General features: G+C 50.1%; 1 protein-coding gene and 1 pseudogene across 1 annotated transcript; both read right to left on the bottom strand.

The window, feature by feature from the left end:
- Positions 1-1,862: 1,862 nt before the first annotated feature.
- Positions 1,863-2,852, bottom strand: LOC138063468 (olfactory receptor 6N1-like). Its single transcript, XM_068923103.1, has one exon. The coding sequence runs from the start codon at positions 2,850-2,852 to the stop codon at positions 1,863-1,865; it is 990 nt and encodes a 329-aa protein (XP_068779204.1).
- An 11,645-nt stretch (positions 2,853-14,497) lies between these two features.
- On the bottom strand, positions 14,498-15,432 carry LOC138063511 (olfactory receptor 14C36-like; annotated as a pseudogene).
- Positions 15,433-16,674: the final 1,242 nt, after the last annotated feature.

A 16,674-nucleotide genomic window follows, 5' to 3' on the forward strand; every position in this document is an offset into this window, starting at 1 on the left:
AGCTTGGCCACACAAGTGTACTTGCCAGCGGCTTGCTTACACATGACTGGCCCCTTTTATTCTCTCTCCCTCCATTTTCCCATGCTTTTGCATCCATGATCCAGCTTGATCCCTCCCTTTCTCCAGCTTTATTTGCTTTGAAATAAACAGCCCATCTCTAAATATATATTTTTTCTCATTGGTCCCAGATTAACCACATGTATACTCCAATTTAAGCTTTCTGATAACTGTTAGCTAGGTAACCTCTGGATCATATGGTGCTTCTGATACCTTTGCCTCAGTACTGCTGGGGTTGCAGGTCTACTTCCCAAAGGATCCCTAATACAATTATGTGTGAAGCTCCTCCTTTTCTCACAGAACTCTCCCTTAAGCACTGCTGAAATCCAGCCATCCCTCACAGTGCTGTCTGCTACTTGGCAGTCTCATTCTGTTACCGGCAATGTCCAGTGATTTCTCATGCCCACTAGTTTCTCACGTCCTGCTCAGTCAGCTCAACCTCAAGCCAGAGCCTAGTCATCTGCCCGCATACCCTAACCCCACGTTGCTGGTGGAGCTGTGAGCCTGGGTAGGAAGGTCCAGGGCCACCACATCCTTCACGGTGGTGCAGAAGGGCCCAGCCCAGACCAAGACAACCGAGCTGCCCAAGAGCACCCAAGTGCTCTGCTGGGCTGAGCTTTGGTCACCCGACATGCCATAGCTTCCCTGGGGTCCCATCTGAGGAGATGGGCTGCAGAGATGCACCGGACCTGGTTTTCCTATAAAGAGTTCACTCTTGTAGAATTCCCTTCGGAAATGGGACTCGCACACACAACATTTAAAAAAGCTGCTAAAGGCAATTCTGCCCTGCAAAATTCTGCCCTAACAAAATGGGATGCTGATCAGATAAAACTACAAAAGGAGTAAAACAATGGCCATATTTTCCCATCCCCTGTTTTTTCTCCCCCCCTGTAGAATGCAAAAAAAAAGAGAAAAGCCATCTCTGTGTGTTGATTATTTCTCTAAAATATGTTTCCCTTTATCCATACTGCATGCTTCTGCCCTTTACTTTGCCGTGTAAAGACATGGATGGAGACAGAAGTGTAAAATAAGGAGGGGAATATATAATTTCACAGATGGACAGCTAGAAAATAGTGTGATAGGGGCACACATAGTTTATTTGAAATAATTCTTGATCATGAAAAAGAAGAGAGAAAATGCCTAATTATCCAAGAAGAAATATCCCCCCCCTTTTTTTTTTCCTTCAGAAGAATACATCCCAGAGTCATCAGTGGAGATAAAACAGGGTTTTAAACAGTGGACATGCTCACTGTGTTACAAACACATGAATTTTTAAGAAATCTCTCTGCAAAGTGAATCAACAAAGGTATCATCTGCATGCTATCACTGGCAAATCAGTGAGGCTGTCTTCATCACAGTACTGTGAAACTGAGGAATGTTTCATGGATTTGAATCCAGTGCATTTGAGCCTGTTGCAATATGCAAGCTTAATTTTCGTGCTTGGCATCTTCTGTTATGCAGGGAGAGAAGGTGTTTTGAGCTTTTCTCCACTGCTCTTGGACATTGTCCCCAGAGTTTTCAGCTACATTTCCTGAGATCACTTATGAAAACTTCCTTGTGCCAGCACGCACTGGCAGTCTATGTCCTAGTCCTAAGAAGTCTGTGTGTTCAACATTTTATTAATGTCTTTTTGATTCTGTTTATAATAACCCCCTGTAACCGAGACTCACAATTCACATTCCTTCCTTTCAGCACTACATTCTCAGGAGAAAATAAATCTCCTGAGGCACCTGTATTTAGTAGCTGTGATGTGTGTGTGCAATGTAATATATGCTAAATAATTAGAATTGCTGTCCCGAGAAGCATCATGACTGGGAGAAAAGCCAAACCTTTGCACGGCCAATGGCTTCCTTCAGGGCCAGCTTCACAGTCTGGCTTCTGAGACTGTAGATGAAGGGGTTTAAGAATGGGTACAGGACAGTGTTCAGCAAAGCCACAGTTGTGTTGGTCTCTAAGGAAACAGCTTCGGAGGACTGTGCATAGAGAACAATGCAGCTTCCATACGCGATGGCTAAGTTGGTGAGATGGGAAGAACATGCAGCAAAAGCTTTCTTCCTCCCGGATGCTGCTGGCATGTGCAGAATACAGTGGAAGATGCACATGTAGGACACCAGGATTAAACATAAAGAACTCAGCACAGCAAACGATATGAAAATGGAGTCTACTTTCCAAAGCAGGCTGGCATCAGAGCAGGACAGTTTGAATAAGGGGGAGTTGTCGCAAAAAAAATGGTGGATCTTGTTGGGGCCACAGAAAGTCAGCTTTGAGAGTAGGACCAGGCAGTAACTTGAGAGTGTGAAGCCTGTGACCCAAGCAGCAACAAGCAGGTGGGTGCAGAGCTGCCACTTCATGATGGCAGCATAATGCAAAGGCTGGCAGATGGCAACGTAGCAGTCAAAGGACATGACAACAAGGAGAACCAACTCTGCATAACCCAGGGCAAAATAGAAATAGGATTGGGCAAAGCAGCTGCTTAATGAGATTGTTCTCTTATCAGAGCTCAGAACCACCAACAATTTGATAGTTGTGGAAGATGTAAACCAGATTTCCAGGAATGCCAGATTGCTGATGAAAAAGTACATGGGGGTTTGCAGGCGGTGATCCACACACACGAGGAAAATGATCATTGTGTTCCCCATCACTGTTGTCAGGTATATGAGTAGGAGGAACAGGGAGAGGAATAGCTGTAGCCTTTGATCAAGCCCTGAGAAACCCTCGAGGATGAACTCAGCGACTACGGTTTCATTTGCTGGTCCCATGCCCAATTTCAGTCCATCCTGCTGGCAGGGGAGCATGAAGAAGCAAGTGGGAGAATTTCACTGTCCTTCCTTCTTTGCACCCTTGCTTGCTTCCTATGTAACACAGACAGAGATATTCCCCTCAGCCATTCATCGCACCCTGATTTCTCTGTTTCACATTTCAGTTAGAGTCCTCAGAGATTTTATTGTCTTCTTTCTATCTTTTCCAACCACTCACAAAGGATTGTGAGTGTTTGAGTGGCGTGCTTGAGTGGCTCTCTGAAATGCCTGTATACCAATGCACGCAGCATGGGGAATAAGCAGGAAGAGTTAGAGATCTGTGTGCGGTCACAGGGCCATGATCTCATTGCGGTTGCAGAGACATGGTGGGATAGTTCACATGACTGGGATGCGGTCATGGATGGCTATGTGCTTTTTAGGAAAGACAGGCCAGGAAGGCGAGGTGGTGGAGTTGCTCTTTATGTGAGGGAGCAACTAGAATGTATGGAGCTCTGCCTCGGGGTGGATGAAGAGCAAGTTGAGAGCCTATGGGTAAGGATTAAAGGGCAGGGTAACATGGGTGACACTGTTGTGGGGGTCTACTACAGGCCACCTGATCAGGAGGAAGCCATAGATGAGGCCTTCTACAGACAGCTGGAAGAAGCCTCACGATCACAGGCCCTGGTTCTCATGGGAGACTTCAACCACCCTGACATCTGTTGGCAAGACAGCACAGCTAGGCACAAACAGTCAAAGAGGTTCCTGCAAAGCATTGATGGTAATTTCTTGACTCAGGTGGTGGAGACGCCAATGAGGAGAGGTGCAATGCTAGACCTTGTACTAACGAACAAAGAAGGTCTAGTTGGAGATGTGAAGGTTGGAGGCAGCCTTGGCTGCAGTGACCATGAGATGGTGGAGTTGAGGATCCTACGAGGAGGGAGCAGGGCAATGAGTAGGATTGCAACGCTGGACTTCAGGAGAGCTGACTTTGGCCTCTTCAGGGACCTACTTAGGGGAATCTCCTGGGATAGGGCCCTGGAGGGAAGAGGGGTCCAAGAAAGCTGGTTAATATTCAAGCGTCACTTCCTCCAGGCTCAGGATCAGTGCATTCCTCTGAGGAAGAAGTCCAGCAAAGCGGGCAGGAGACCTGCATGGATGAGCAAGGAACTCCTGGCAAAACTCCAACAGAAGAAGGAAGTGTACAGAATGTGGAAAAGGGGACAGGCCACTTGGGAGGAATACAGGGACATTGTCAGAGCGTGCAGGGATGCGACAAGAAAGGCTAAGGCCCAGTTGGAATTAAATCTGGCAAGGGATGTCAAGGACAACAAGAAGGCCTTCTTCAAATACATCAATAGCAAAAGGAAGACTAGGGAAAATGTGGGCCCGCTGCTGAATGGGGCAGGTGCCCTGGTGACAAAAGATACAGAGAAGGCAGAGTTATTGAATGCTGCCTTTGTTTCAGTCTTCACTGCTAAGGCCAGTCCTGAGGAATTCCAGACCTTGGAGACAAGAGAGGAAGGCTGGAGAAAGGAAGACTCTCCCTTGGTTGAGGAGGATCAGGTTAGAGATCTTTTGTCTAAACTTGACATCCACAAATCCATGGGCCCCGATGGGATGCACCCACGAGTGCTGAGGGAGCTGGCGGATGTTATCGCTAGGCCACTCTCCATCATCTTTGAAAGGTCATGGCAATCAGGAGAGGTGCCTGAGGACTGGAAGAAAGCCAATGTTACGCCAGTCTTCAAAAAGGGCAAGAAGGAGGAGCCAGGAAACTACAGGCCTGTCAGCCTCACCTCCATCCCTGGAAAGGTGATGGAACAGCTCCTCCTGAAGGTCATCACTAAGCATGTGGAGGACAAGAAGGTGATCAGGAGTAGTCAGCATGGATTCACCAAAGGGAAATCATGCTTGACCAATCTGATAGCCTTCTCGGATGGGATGACTGGCTGGGTAGATGAGGGCAGAGCAGTGGATGTTGTCTACCTGGACTTCAGAAAGGCTTTTGACACTGTCTCCCATCACATCCTCCTAGGTAAGCTCAGGAAGTGTGGGCTAGATGAGTGGACAGTGAGGTGGCTTGAGAACTGGCTGGATGGCCGAGCTCAGAGGGTTGTGGTGAATGGCGCAGAGTCAAGTTGGAGGCCTGTGGCTAGTGGTGTCCCCCAGGGGTCAGTCCTGGGCCCAGTCTTGTTCAATATATTCATCAATGACCTTGAGGAAGGGACAGAGTGCACCCTCAGCAAGTTTGCTGATGATACTAAACTGGGGGGAGAGGCTAACACACCAGAAGACTGTGCTGCCATTCAGAGGGACCTGGACAGGCTGGAGAGGTGGGTGGAGAGGAACCTCATGAGGTTCAACAAAGGCAAGTGCAAGGTCCTGCACCTAGGCAGGAATAATCCCATGCACCAGTACAGGCTGGGGGTTGACCTGCTGGAAAGTAGCTCTGCCGAGAAGGACCTGGGAGTGCTGGTGGACAACAAGTTAAACATGAGGCAGCAGTGTGCCCTTGTGGCCAAGAAGGCCAATGGTACGCTGGGGTGCCTTCGGCAGAGTGTTGCCAGCAGGTGGAGGGAGGTGATCCTGCCCCTCTATTCAGCCCTGGGGAGGCCTCACCTGGAGTACTGTGTCCAGTTCTGGGCTCTGCAGGACAAGAGAGACATGGCACTACTGGAGGGAGTCCAGCGGAGGGCTACCAAGATGATTAGAGGGCTGGAGCATCTCTCCTATGAAGAAAGACTGCAAGAGCTGGGCCTGTTCAGCCTGGAGAAGAGAAGATTGAGAGGCGATCTCATCAACGTGTACAAGTATCTGAAGGGGGAGTGTCAAGAGGATGAGGCCAGCCTCTTCTCCGTGGTGCCCAGCAACAGGACAAGAGGCAATGGGCAGAAACTGAACCACAGGAAGTTCCATCTGAACCTGAGAAAAAACTTCTTCACTGTGAGGGTGACAGAGCATTGGAACAGGTTGCCCAGAGAGGTGGTGGAGTCTCCTTCGCTGGAGATATTCAAAAGCCGTCTGGATGTGATCCTGGGCAATATGCTCTAGGTGACCCTGCTTGAACAGGGAGGTTGGACTAGATGATCTCCAGAGGTCCCTTCCAACCTAAACGATTCTGTGATTCTGTGATTCTGTGATTCTTTCTCAAGCGCACAGTATTTTAAAGAGGTTGTGAATTATTTCATGCCGTGCCTGGGAAATTCCTAGTTCACTTCGACTCCTTGCAAACATCCATCAAATCTCTGTTTCAAAACACAAAATAATCTCCCAGCAAACATACTTGCTATGATCTGCAGATGCCAGACCATCCATTTAGATATGCATTTGGAAAGTTATTCCTTCTTTTTTTCAGTACTTGCCTTTTTTGACTCTGAACATCTGGGAGGATGTTGATTTCAAAACAAGTCAACACCCAGTATCTCTTTTGCAATCCCCTGATTTCTTCCACAGTTTCTTCCTCTCTGTTTCTCCAGAAAAGGAGTTCAGTTATTGGAAATGTCTGCATCAGACAGTCTCATCTGACATCATTGTGCACTGAAATAGCATTATTGCCAAACCGTTGCCAAGGTCCATTGTTATTAAATGTCCCAACTTAACATGCCTTGCTTTCCCTTTGGTGGAGGGAGGAGGTCTTCTCATCTTAAAGAACTTAAAGGCTGTCCTTTGGATTATTTGAAATAGGAAGGGTCTGGAACAAACAAAATACTAAGCAGGGTTATAATTTCGATGCCTCAAAGTTGGACACTTCTGTTTGAGCAAGTTAGCTGACTCCCATCCTGTCAGTGCAGAGAGAAGAGTGTCTGGAGGAGACTGGTAATACTTCTTTCACCTGCCAATTATAGTCTGGGAGGACCCAGCCCCTAGAGCTCTCTGTCTTCATTGACTCTACAGGGAGGCAAGGGAAAACGAGTGCAGACTCCAGCCGCTCACAAACACCTCCCATGAAGTAGATCAAAGTCAGTAGTTGGCCTCAAATCTCTTAATTAGCTCATTTAGTAGCTCATTTCTTGTTTAATCCAAAAACATATCTAACAGAGAGAAGCCCAAGGAAAACATAGGCTATAAATACTGACAATTTTCCCTCCACTCTTGCATTTGGTTTTAGACATATAAAGAAATGGACCAGGTGACTCCAACAATAGAGTACCTCAAAAATGCAAGGGGAGAGAAGGAGATGATGCATTTGAAGCAGTGAAACAGAGGTTCTCCACAGACTCTGTTCTCCCCACAGACCTCATGTCAGAATGGGTGGTTCTTACATAGGGAGTAAAATGGGAAGCTCAATAATGGGCAATACTCCATGACGGCATTGGCATTTTAACTTGGGGCTCAGGTTAGTCGAGATGCCAAATGCCCTATCTTGCTCTCTGCCTCTAGTCTGGCACAGGGAAATCTCTGGCCTGGCTTCCTCTGGAAGATTTGCTGAAATCAAACCTCTGGCTGTAATTATCTGAGCAAAAGCTCAAGGCCAGTCACCTCCAGCAATATCACTGGAGCCTCAGTGAATCAGAGGTGACAGTCCCAGCTTCCCATTTTCTGGGGAAGTTCTAACACTGTCTTCTTCGGCTGTGTCTTCTTAGTCTGCTGGATGGCACCTCAAATCATTCCTCTCCTGAATGTGCTTTCTTGGAGGAACCTGCAAAGCTGCTGATAGCTTACAGTGAAGCAGCTTCTCTGCTCCCCATGGAGGTAACCCTCTGTTGAACCCCTTTCTCAGGCTTTGGTTCAAAGGAGTGTCTGTATTCAGGCCCCACATAGCCAAAACTGGAGCTACCATATGTGATAGTGACTATGGCAGCGTGAGACATGGCAGGTGAAGAAGGCTTCGTGTGGCTTTCCCAGAGGGTATTCTTGGGCTAGTGCATCTAGTGCAGGCATAAGACAGTGGTCTGTGTGAAGGAGCTCAGCCCCACAGTGGAGGAGGGAACAAAGCTCGTGTTTCAGGATAGCTGGTGCCCATGCAGGCTGCTCTCATCAAAGGGATGAGACACAGAAGAAAGAATGTCTTTACTGGGGACAGAGGGTACCTTGGTATGTAAGATCGTGTGGCTGAGCATGGATAGAGGTGTTAGCAGTCTAGGTAAAGAGGGGCACGGAGCACAAGCAGGGGTTCATAAAGATGTGATAGGTTGCAAATGGCCTTGCAGCAACTGAAAGACATCAGAACAAGGAGGCTGACCTCAGCTGTGCCCAGGAAGATGGGGAGGAAGGTCTGGGAGTGGCAAGCAGCTGTGGGACGGTCTTAATCTCCAAGAGGAGGCTGGCAAACATTTTGGAGGCAAAGGGAACCCAATATCTAAGAAGGAGAAGCTGCTGGGGAAGAGACACACTAGGGGTGGAACTGGCAGTTGAGCCAAATGATGGATATCATGATCATATTCCCCGTGGCAGTGAGCAGATAAATCACCCGCAGCAGTGTGAAGAAGAGGATTTGCATTTCATGAGTGACTGAAAAGGCCTTCAGGAAGAATTTCCTCACTATGGTATGGTTGGGAGGATCCATTTCAGAACCTGGTCAGCTGAAGGTGTGACAAGAGTAACTGATGTCATGCGTGGTGAAATTCATCTTGTCACCTTCATCAACTTTCCCTTCCCTTTTCCTAGTCCTACTTTTCTTTCTTGAGGTGGGAGATCTGCACAAGGGATTCTGGTTCTCTCTTTGTTTATATCACATGCCATGAAATAAATGTTGATTCATCCCACCTATCTTTACACACAGTAAACACCTCTCCTGCCTCACTTGCTTGCAGTGAGGTAGTCTGGGCTGCTAGCTAAGAACTGGTAGTTGTGGCAAAACTATGGAAATCGAGTTGCACGTATGAAATTCAAGTTTCTCTTAGAGTTGTAATTGTGGCATGGGTGGGTAACAGGCTATCAGGCCTGTGCCTGTGTGCACATTCAGAGCACTCAAGTCATTAATCCTCTGGGTGGTCCAGGAACTCCTCCAGCTAGTGATCTGCACAGATGAGATGATGGACAGGTTTGAGAGTGGGGATGGACTTGAAACTCAGAGGTCGACTGAACTCCTAGCACCTTCCAAACTAAGTGTTGGACTGACTGGTGCAGGGCCTCTCCAAGTGGATATTTCCAACAGTTCGAGAGATTTCCAGAGGCAGATCCTGCTGTGCCTGGACCAATCCCTGTGCTTAACTGTGGTGATCACCACCACAGGAGGGGTACGTGCCCGTTTCAGAGATCCCTGCAGCAGCTCCAGCTGCACAACTGCTTAAATTGTAATTATTTAGGACCCTTGAAGACTGACAGTAGAAACTGCTCCTGCAAATGCGGATATGGACATGTAGGACAGTCTTTTGTGCATTATTAGGAGAGTTAGGAGATGCTTTGGCATGTGGCTGAAGGTGATCAGTAGCCATGGACCATGCATACGCTGGAGAGGTCACACAGGACCACAGGCCAGCTGGATTATCGAAATTGCCCAGAAGAACAGTTCAGGGAGACTTTCAAGCCAGTGTTGGAAGGACCCTGCTGAAGGAGACTGCCGCCACCACCTGGACAGTGACCAACTCTCATGTTCAAGAGATTTGATGCCCCCTGTGAGTGTCACCCTATGCCAAGATCCCATTAATTTGGGGGCTCAGGGCTTGGGGGATCTTTTTGAATAAGCACTGTGCCTGTGTTGAAGTTTGTGCAACAAGGGAAACGTGTCTAAGATGAAACAGCCAGCCCTCACAGGCCAAAGGTAGACTGCAGAGAGATTCTGCATGCCCCCAGAAAGGAGGATGCTCCCCTATTGCCTTTGGATTAGCCCTTGCAATCCTTGGTCAGTACGAAAAATAAAAAAAAAAAAAAAAAGAGATCCACTACTGGTCTGCATGCAACAAGATTCATTTCACCTAACATTTCACCATTAAAAATTGCATTCCTTAAATTAAGTAAATGAAGGTCTGTTAGCCATCAAACTGGAAGAGAGAAGTACTCTTTTGTTGTAGCTGAAGGAGGAGCCTAGACGATTAGTTTAGACTTAGACTACTCAATTGCAGATACAGAGTTTAAATGACCAGAATAACTCCATTCACCTCCTTTAAAAGTTACAAACTCGAAATGTAACCAACCCAAGCCATTGCATTAGCAACGCTCAAAAAAACAACAAATAGCTGATTAACAACATGAATTACCATATCTTTGCAGTGTTTTTTTTCCCCCTTGGAGAAAGGAAAATACAGTAAAATTGACTCCACTGAAAAAGTACATCATTTCACTAGAAATTTCAATTTTTTTTTTGTCGCAGTCTGCTTAAAAGTTATAGCCATAACATTTTTCTCAAGAGGACAGGTAACATCACAAGTTTCACAATTTCATATTTGTTTCATTCATTGTTATATGTATATATATATGTAAACATATATATATATATGTATATGTGTGTATATGTATATATTTTAGGTAGCTGCAGTGCAAACTTCTGAACCTGGTGATATCACTGAGGAAGATTCCTTGTGAACATAAAAAGAAGCTTATCTGTGTAAAGGACTTTGGAATAAGATTTTAGAGAGGAAAAATAACATGGAACTAATCTAAAATGCTAGCTTTTTAAAGCTACCTGACCTGAGATAAAAATTGTGATTAAGAAATAGATTCATTTTAGTGGCAACTGTAAAGCAGCAGTGCCCTTGGTCTCTCCTCATACGTCCTGTGCTCCAGCTCCCGACCAGCTCGAGGGTGTCCACTGGGCTTGTGCCAGTGTGTCCATGTCTGTCTGGGAGTGGGGAGCCCTAACTGGACCCTGTGCCCAGACGTGGTCTCTCCCGAGCCGACCCCAGGGCAGGAATGCCTTCCCTCGCCCTGTCGGCTGCACTCTGCTAACACAGCCAAGTGTGGGGCCGGCCTTGCTGCCCGGGCACGCTGCTGACCCCAGCTCAGCTTGTGCCCAGGACCTGCAGGACTTGATCTGCGGAGCTGCTCTCCAGGGACCAGGCCCCTGCCCAGCCTGCTGTGGGGCTTTTACTTTTCCCAGCAGCCCATTTCGGTGTCCTGTCAAGGTCCCTCGGAAGAACAGCCCTGGGTACCCACCACTGTCATGCTTGACCCTGAGAGTGCCCTGCCTCCTTTATGCTGTGAGCTTCCCCTAAAAGTGTCCTAGCTCCACCCACTGCTGGGAGCTTCCTCTGACAGTGCCCTGCACCCACACGGTGTTTCCACCCAGGCTGGTTCCCTGCCCAGGCACCTCCACAGCAACAGCGACATGAGTCTCAGCTCCTCTGCTGTGGCATTATGTGCAGCAACATTTCCCTGGCCTCTGTGGAGGGCCAAACCAAGAGATGTGTAGGGTCATCCTGGCTCTGCACAGCCTCGCTGACCCCCCCCGCCCCCCAGGGCCTGACACATGACTGTGCTGCTACCCCAACTGCCCTTTCTGCCCCCAGGAGCTCCCCCAATGGGGCTCCCCCACACCTGGGCACACCTTTGCATCCCAGGGATCTCCTGACAGTGCTGGCTGTGACCCAGGCCACCCACGAGGGCCTCTGCTGAGGTGCCTGTGAGACCTGGCCCTCCCATGGTGAGCCTGGGCCAGCACATCTGTGGGGACCTCCCCAGGCACTGAGTGCCTGGAGAGCCCAGGAGACAAGCAGAGCAGCTGCCTCGGCAAGGCATGGGGGAGCACAGAGCTGGGGAGAGGAAGGCTCTTCCTTTTCCCCACAAACCAGCTCCCAGCTGGGCTCAGAAACTGGGCCCAGAGGGCTGGAGGCAAAGACACCTAGATGGCGACCCCTTGCAGTCAAGCTGTGCCAGCCTCAGGGAGCAGCTGGTCCTTAGCACGGGGCTGGTCAACCCCTCCTCGTGTGTCCTGTCCTGCTGGGAGGGAGAACAGCCTATGTCTGCCTCAGGAAAGTGTGGGATGTTTTGGGGAGGAGGCTGCTGCACTGCAGCAGCACCAGCTGTGTCCGCTCCCTGCAGCCCCTGCCACAGCCCTGCCCACCCCTGCCCGGGCTGCTGCCCCCTCACTCCCAGCCCCCAGCCCCTCTCCTGCCACCGTGGGGACCAGCTCTGCAGGCAGGAGCTCCCCAGCCCCTGGCCCTCCCCCACCTCTCCCCACACCAGCGATCCAGCCCCAGCCAGCCACCAGGATGACCACCTGCCTCCGGCTTGCGGGGGTCTTTCCATTCATGGAGTCCCAGAAGAGTTTTGGTGGGGAAGGACCTCTGGAGGTCTCCACTCCAACCTCCCATGCAAAACAGGGCTGCTTGGAGCCCTACGGTCTTATCTGGTGATCGCTGGGCTGTGCCTGACCCTGGTTACCATCCCCAAACCTGCTCTGCTCCTCTTGCCCCTGCACTGCGGGACGGCACCCCTCATCGGTGGGGCGCTGCCCTCTTGCCTTGCCAACACCCTCAGCTCCTGCTTCCCCTTCCTGTATGAAGCAGCCCCACCCTTGCTGCTCCCAACAACAGACTCTTTGGAGCAAAAACATTTGACCCGTGATACAGCAAAACCTGCCCTCCTGACTACCCAATCAGTTCCCACGTGGCTGCCCTCCCCGCTAAGGCTCTGCGTGCAGTGTTACCTGGCTAGGGGGTCCAAATCTGAGGCACTCCTTACACCTTTCAATTGGCTGTCAGGCAAGGGTTGCTGTTTTGCATATATGGTCACCTTGGGGACCTACAAGCTGCTTCTGCTTGCATCCCAGCTTCCCTTGCCAAGGCTTTCTTGACTGTAGTGAGGGGGCAGGTCCACAGTAGAGATGGGGAGTCAGGTCAGGAGGCTGGGGACAGGGTCAGGTCAGCACCCGAGCAGTGCAGGGCCAGGCACAGGCATGCCCACAATGTAACTCAGGCAAGGCTCAAGGACAAGGGCAGAAGCTCCCTGGCAAGAGGGAGGAGGCCCCACAAAGACGTCAGTCACTCTCTGTCTGCCCTGCTCTTGTGCCCAGGAGATCCCCCTCCCTGTCTGCCTGAAGCCCCTCCATGCCCACCTCTCTCCCCAGCACAGCACAAGAGCTCTGGCTGGCCCTGCAGCTCCTCCAGCAGCTCCTGCTGCCTCAGGAACAGAGCAGCCTGCCCCGAGCCTGCTGCACAGAGACACCTGTTTCTTGTTCTCATTTTCTAACTCTAAATGCTGCCCTGCTTTTCTCCTCAGACAGCCCTGCTCCCCAGAGCACCTTTCCCCAGGTGAGTGTGTCTGCGCTGGCCTGGCCATCTGTTCCTGCACCCCTCTCCTGTGCTCCCCACATGCCCCTGGGCTGGTGGTGCTCCTCTGCAATGTGAGTGGGCTCTAGGACCACAGGGTGACTCCTGAATCTGCACTGGCTGTGCTGCTTGGGGCAGGAAGCAGACTCAGCCAGACAGAGATCACCACCACTGATACTACTGGCACATGTCTGTGCTCATAGATAGCACTCAGAGTGACCCCAGGGCGTTCACAATAGCACAAGATGTATTCGGTGTGCACTACCTCTAGCCTGTGGTATTTCACTACAGGAGCATCAATTACTCTCCAGTCCCCCTTCCCTGGGCCTCCTGGGTCCGCACTGCCTCTCCAGGGATTACAGAGCTGTCCCTGGAGATCCCCTGAGCTTTCCTGCTTCCTCAGGTTCCTCTCCAGAAGGATGGGCATCTGTCATCAGTGCTGTCACCTGTGGGACAGCCCCACACAGGTAACTCGGAGACCATTCACCATCTCCACTGACATTGGTCTCCAAGAAATGAGCCCTGAATCCAGCTCTTGCTCCCTAACACAGTACACTGGGACTCTGAGCTCATCCCCTGGAGCCCACAGGGCTCACAGGCAGAGCAGCAGGCCCTTTTGTGGGGCAATCCCTTGCGGGTATTTTTGACCTCCGTTTCTGAAGAAAGCCCAGACTTCAGGCATGCCACTGAGGAGATCCTCTTTTATCATAGGAATGTTATTCTGGAGGCCAGGTCGGGCATAAGAGTGCCCATTGCCTTGTCCTGCCTGTATTTACAGGACACACACACACATGGAAGCACAACCCTACCACCACCACTAGGTTACTGGGCTGCATACCCACGTTAGAGTGCAGAAGGATAGCATGGGAACAACTCTAAAAAGAGAAATTCCTGTTGTTGATGGTGGACATGTCTCCAGGAAAGGTTCAGTCGCCATGTGAAGGGTACAGTGAGGAAATGCCTGCTGTGGCAGCATGGGGATGGTACTGTCAAGTATGGAGTCTGTCCCCACAAGCTGCTGCCTGACTCCCCTCCCCTCCACTCCCCCTCCACTTGTAGCTTTGGAGCACTAGAGAGAGAAAAGACCAGCCCATGGTGACAGCTGGCAGCCACCCTCACAGGAGAGGGATGGGAGATCACACCCTGACTGTGGTCTGGAGAGCTGAGCTCTCCTAGTGGACACAGGACCCACGGTCTCACCCCATCTTTACTCGTTGGAGCCAGACTCTGTCCCACTGAGCTCCCTTCGTGTCAGTGCCAAAAGAGACCCTGCAGAAGGAAACTCTCCTCGTTGCACTGAGGGCATCCAAGGGAGCTCAGACTGGTGGGATCTGAGGTTCCCCCATCTCTCCTGATGAAGGGGGAAGCCTGGCTTCCTGCCTCAACACAGTCTTTTGGTCAAATTCAAGAGAGGGATTCCTGAGGACAATTGCCATGAACTGGAACTTTTTTTTTTCCCATTAATGTAGGAGAGAAAAATAAGAAATAAGAAATGAACAGCACCTGGCCTGAATGCCAAATGACAGAAATGATGAGTGGATATACATGAGATGGTTACTGGTGCTGATATTGTACCCATTGAACCAGTTTTCCCAGTGCATCCTTGAGCTCCTTGTTCCTCATGCTGTAGATGAGAGGGTTCACTGCTGGAGGCACCACGGAGTACAGAACAGCCACCACCAGATCCAGAGCTGGGGAGGAGAAGGAGGGGGGCTTTAGGTAAGCAAACAAGCCAGTGCTGACAAACAGGGAGACCACAGCCAGGTGAGGGAGGCACATGGAAAAGGCTTTGTGTCTTCCCTGCTCAGAGGGGATCCTCAGCACAACTGTTAAAATCTGCACATAAGACAGCACAATGAAAATGAAACACCCCAAAGATAAAGAGACACTAACCACAATAATTCCAACTTCCCTGAGGGATGCATCTGAGGAGGAGAGTTGAGGATCTGGGGAATTTCACAGAAGAACTGCTCCACGACATTGCCTTCACAGAGTGGTAGTGAAAATGTGTTTGCAGTGTGCAGCACAGCAGTCAGAAAACCACTGCCCCAGGCAGCTGCTGCCATTTTGACACAAGCTCTGCTGCCCAGGAGGGTCCCGTAGTGCAGGGGTCTGCAGATGGCAACAAAGCGGTCATAGGCCATGACTGTGAGAAGAGAAAACTCTGCTGTTATCAGGAAGAGAAACAGAAAGACCTGGGCAGCACATCCTGAGTAGGAAATGGCCCTGGTGTCCCTCAGGGAGTTGGGCATGGATTTGGGGACAGTGGTGGAGATGGAGCCCAGGTCGAGGACAGAGAGGTTGAGGAGGAAGAAGTACATGGGGGTGTGGAGGTGGTGGTCGCAGGCTACGGCTGTTATGATGAGACCGTTACCCAGGAGGGCAGCCAGGTAGATGCCCAGGAAGAGCGAGAAGTGCAAGAGCTGCAGCTCCCACATGTCTGCAAATGTCAGGAGGAGAAACTCATTGAGGGAGCTGCTGTTGGACATTTGCTTCTCTCCAAGCATGGTGAACTGTCCAAGGAGGAAAAAACCATTGACAAGTCAGGACAGACTTCTCTGAGCAAAACTTTTTGTTTTGCACAGAACCCTCTCCCCCTCCCCCCAGACACATGCCCATTACCTCTCCTCATCTCAGCAGGACCGTCACTAAGCTCCGTGGTTTGAGCTCCAGATTGTACTGTCCTGAGTTTGCAGTGAGGAGCAGAGGCCTCTGCCTGTGGGCTCCAGAGGAGTCGGTCCTGACCTACAGCTGTGGGTACATAGGAACAAAGATGGCTAAACTTTCATATTCACAGTTGTAGTCAGATTTCATCCACTCATAATGCTGAAGCGCTTTTCAGCATCTTCACTCTCAGTTCTAAACATTGTGGGTTCACTACTAGTTTTAAGGATTTCTTTGTTTTCTTTTAACTTCCCCGTCACACCTGAGGAGGATTCTTAGAATTAGAAATCCCCAGCACTTCTACTGCACTCAGAGGGAACAGCTGTGAATCCTGAGAGGCAAAAGGATTCACTCTGGCTTTAGTGCAGAGGGAGGAGAGCTGCTCCGTCCATCAGTCTTTTTCCCAGCTGCCCTGTGCTCACACCTCTGAAGTGGATGACACTTGCACTCATGTTACCCTAACAAGAAACAATACTGCTGCGAGCAGAGGAATCCAGTTTCAAAGAGCAGATCTCCAAACTCAGCACCCTTTCTCAGAGTATCTGAAGGAGGTCTCAGCCCCTCCCTTCTAGCCAGGAACACATTGGACTCATTCCAGTTGCCCACATCCAGTCACCCAGGAGCATTTCCATGGCCTTTGTATCTAGGTGGCTTCTCCATGGGGCACCAAGATAACACTCAGACACAATGGGAGACTTGTGTCCTTCTAGAGGGCAACTTGCAGCCCAGTCGGACACCCACAGGAATAGTCAAATGTCCTAAAGACAGGGTGTCCTGAAGAGAGTTGGTTCATTCCCAGCTGCCGCACTGCATCGCCGACAGCTGCAAAGGTTGGAGGGGGACTTGGACACCTCAACGTCAAAGACACTTCTGCATGGCAGGACCCACAGGACTGGTATCTGAATTGCATCTGAAATGACCCTGCCCAGAGAGTCCAAGGGGAAGGACAAGGGCAGCATGGATAGGTGGGGAAATATAGAGCAATATCATGACATTTCTGCCAAAGGAGGAAGAGACAGGGAGAGACAGAGAACACTCAGGAGTTTTCCTCTCCTGCATGCCCATCA

Source organism: Struthio camelus, chromosome 32, assembly GCF_040807025.1.
Source record: "Struthio camelus isolate bStrCam1 chromosome 32, bStrCam1.hap1, whole genome shotgun sequence".
Lineage (NCBI taxonomy): Eukaryota > Metazoa > Chordata > Aves > Struthioniformes > Struthionidae > Struthio > Struthio camelus.

Excerpts from the sequence above, each read along its gene's own strand:
- LOC138063468 (XM_068923103.1), bottom strand. The coding sequence starts at position 2,852 with ATGCTCCCCTGCCAGCAGGATGGACTGAAATTGGGCATGGGACCAGCA.